The sequence below is a fragment of the Pteropus vampyrus genome, unplaced genomic scaffold (genome assembly GCF_000151845.1).
Source record: "Pteropus vampyrus isolate Shadow unplaced genomic scaffold, Pvam_2.0 Scaffold334, whole genome shotgun sequence".
In the NCBI taxonomy this organism is placed as follows: domain Eukaryota; kingdom Metazoa; phylum Chordata; class Mammalia; order Chiroptera; family Pteropodidae; genus Pteropus; species Pteropus vampyrus.
The window spans coordinates 63,009-64,777 of record NW_011889115.1 but is presented as its reverse complement, the minus strand read 5'-3'; the positions used below and the strand labels follow the sequence as shown (position 1 = coordinate 64,777).

The window sequence follows — 1,769 nt, the reverse complement described above, 5'->3', positions numbered from 1 at the left end:
ATCCTACTTCCAGTCTTAACTGGTTTCCTTTGGTTGTGCTTTAGGTCTGGCTTGGCCTTCAGTATCACATTGGGACAGGTTCTTGTAGGCTTTGTTAGCTGAATGAATAAGTACTAGACATTGGTGACCCCTAGTAATTTGTCCATCTCTAAAATTTTATGGTTCTGCTTCTTTCCCTTAGTCTCCTCTACCCATAAAATACACCATTAAAGATCACCAATAAGAACTTTTCTTATTAAAAGTATCCCACTATGGTGCCAAAACATGTATGACATCAGTTCCTATCTGCTTAGTACTCACTAACATTTCTCATGACAGTCTCCTTGTTGAGTGTCAGCTAAGACAGTGAAGTTAATATAACTTTTATATAACTAGTTTTATACTGATGGAAATGTTTTCTATCAAGTATTGGTATTGTTTTCAACTGTGTTAAATTCAATAGTATTTAATGCTAATACAATAGTTTGTGAGTTTTATTTAGACATAAAGGAATAAGCAACATTCATAATTAAATTCAGGCTTAAAATTGTATGATTTACTTGCTTTTGAAAAACATTAACAAGAAACCTCAAACATACATACAAAAATAGAGAGAATAGTATAAAGGATCCCCACATAATCATCATCCAGCTTCATCAATTCCAATTCAAGTACGATCTTGTTTGATCTACTCCCTTAACCCACTATTTTCCCCTCACCCCAGACTATTCTGAAGCAAATCCAAAACATCCTATCATTTCACTTATATACATGACTTTTGAGTAATCGTTCTTGGATTAGATCTCACACTTGCAATAAAAAGAAAAATACTGGTATGGTCTAATTCGAGAGAGGTATATACCTATTTTCTCTTTCTTAAAAGTTCTGCCAAGAGCAGAGAGGAGATGGAGTTGTAAAGTAGTAAAAGAGAACATATGTTTAAGTCGAACACAAAGTTCAGTTCTGAATAATAAAGGACCTATTTCTTATAAAAATAAACTAGTGGTGAGTTTTTTTTAAAAATACCAGTTAAAACAAGCAATTTCATCTATAACCCCAATATTCCTCTTCTTCAATTTACTCAAATTCATAGTTAACCCTCAGGCACGGCATTATTGTAGCCCAGTTCTACAGAATACAAATTGGTTCAACATTTTCATGCATTTAAGACTTTTTGAACCCTAAACAGAGGCTGTTTCTTAATGTCTATGGTTGGTTTCTACATGCGTGTCATCAAAAAAAGTACAAATGCTGAGAGGTGGCTTTTAAACTTTTTCCCACTTACATGCCGAAGTTATTCAGGGTAACTAACTAAAAAGCTAAGGCAATGGGAAATGTTAAAAATAGAGTGGAAAAAAGCCTTTGATTTAGAGAGTTGGATCAGCCAAGAAAACAATTTAGTTATAGCCCATTAACTGCAGGGGATATCTTTAAAAAGGGGGTGGGCAGAGGAAAACATGTCTTCTGTATTCTGTCTGAAGTGGTTTAGATACTTTAAAAATCAAATTCAAATTTAATCAGAAATAGCATAACACATTTAACAAATGCAAACTCAAGTTCCTCTTGTCATTTCTTCCCTCCTCTGCAAAAAAAGTATAGGGAAAAAAATGAGTTTCGATTTTATGTGTACAAAAAATTCTAAATTTATTTATGCTTGTGGAGAAAGCACCATTTAAAAATATCACCATAACTGATACAAGTACTACATATTTTCTGATGAATTATTCTGATCATGTAGCATTAAAAGTGTTTTAACATTGCTCGTGCTTTATAAAAATATTTTTAATATA

The 1,769-nt window shown here is 32.7% G+C and overlaps 1 protein-coding gene across 3 annotated transcripts in view; it reads right to left on the bottom strand.

The window, feature by feature from the left end:
* Positions 1-452: 452 nt before the first annotated feature.
* The window catches only part of SAAL1 (serum amyloid A like 1), a 24,802-nt gene continuing 23,485 nt past the window's right edge, over positions 453-1,769 (bottom strand). For all 3 annotated transcript variants that reach the window (XM_023522153.1, XM_023522154.1, XM_011378195.2), the window contains one exon: positions 453-1,561. In XM_023522153.1, the coding sequence (XP_023377921.1) occupies positions 1,532-1,561 (30 nt within the window). In that variant the 3' untranslated portion in view covers positions 453-1,531. The remainder of the gene's footprint in view (positions 1,562-1,769) is intronic.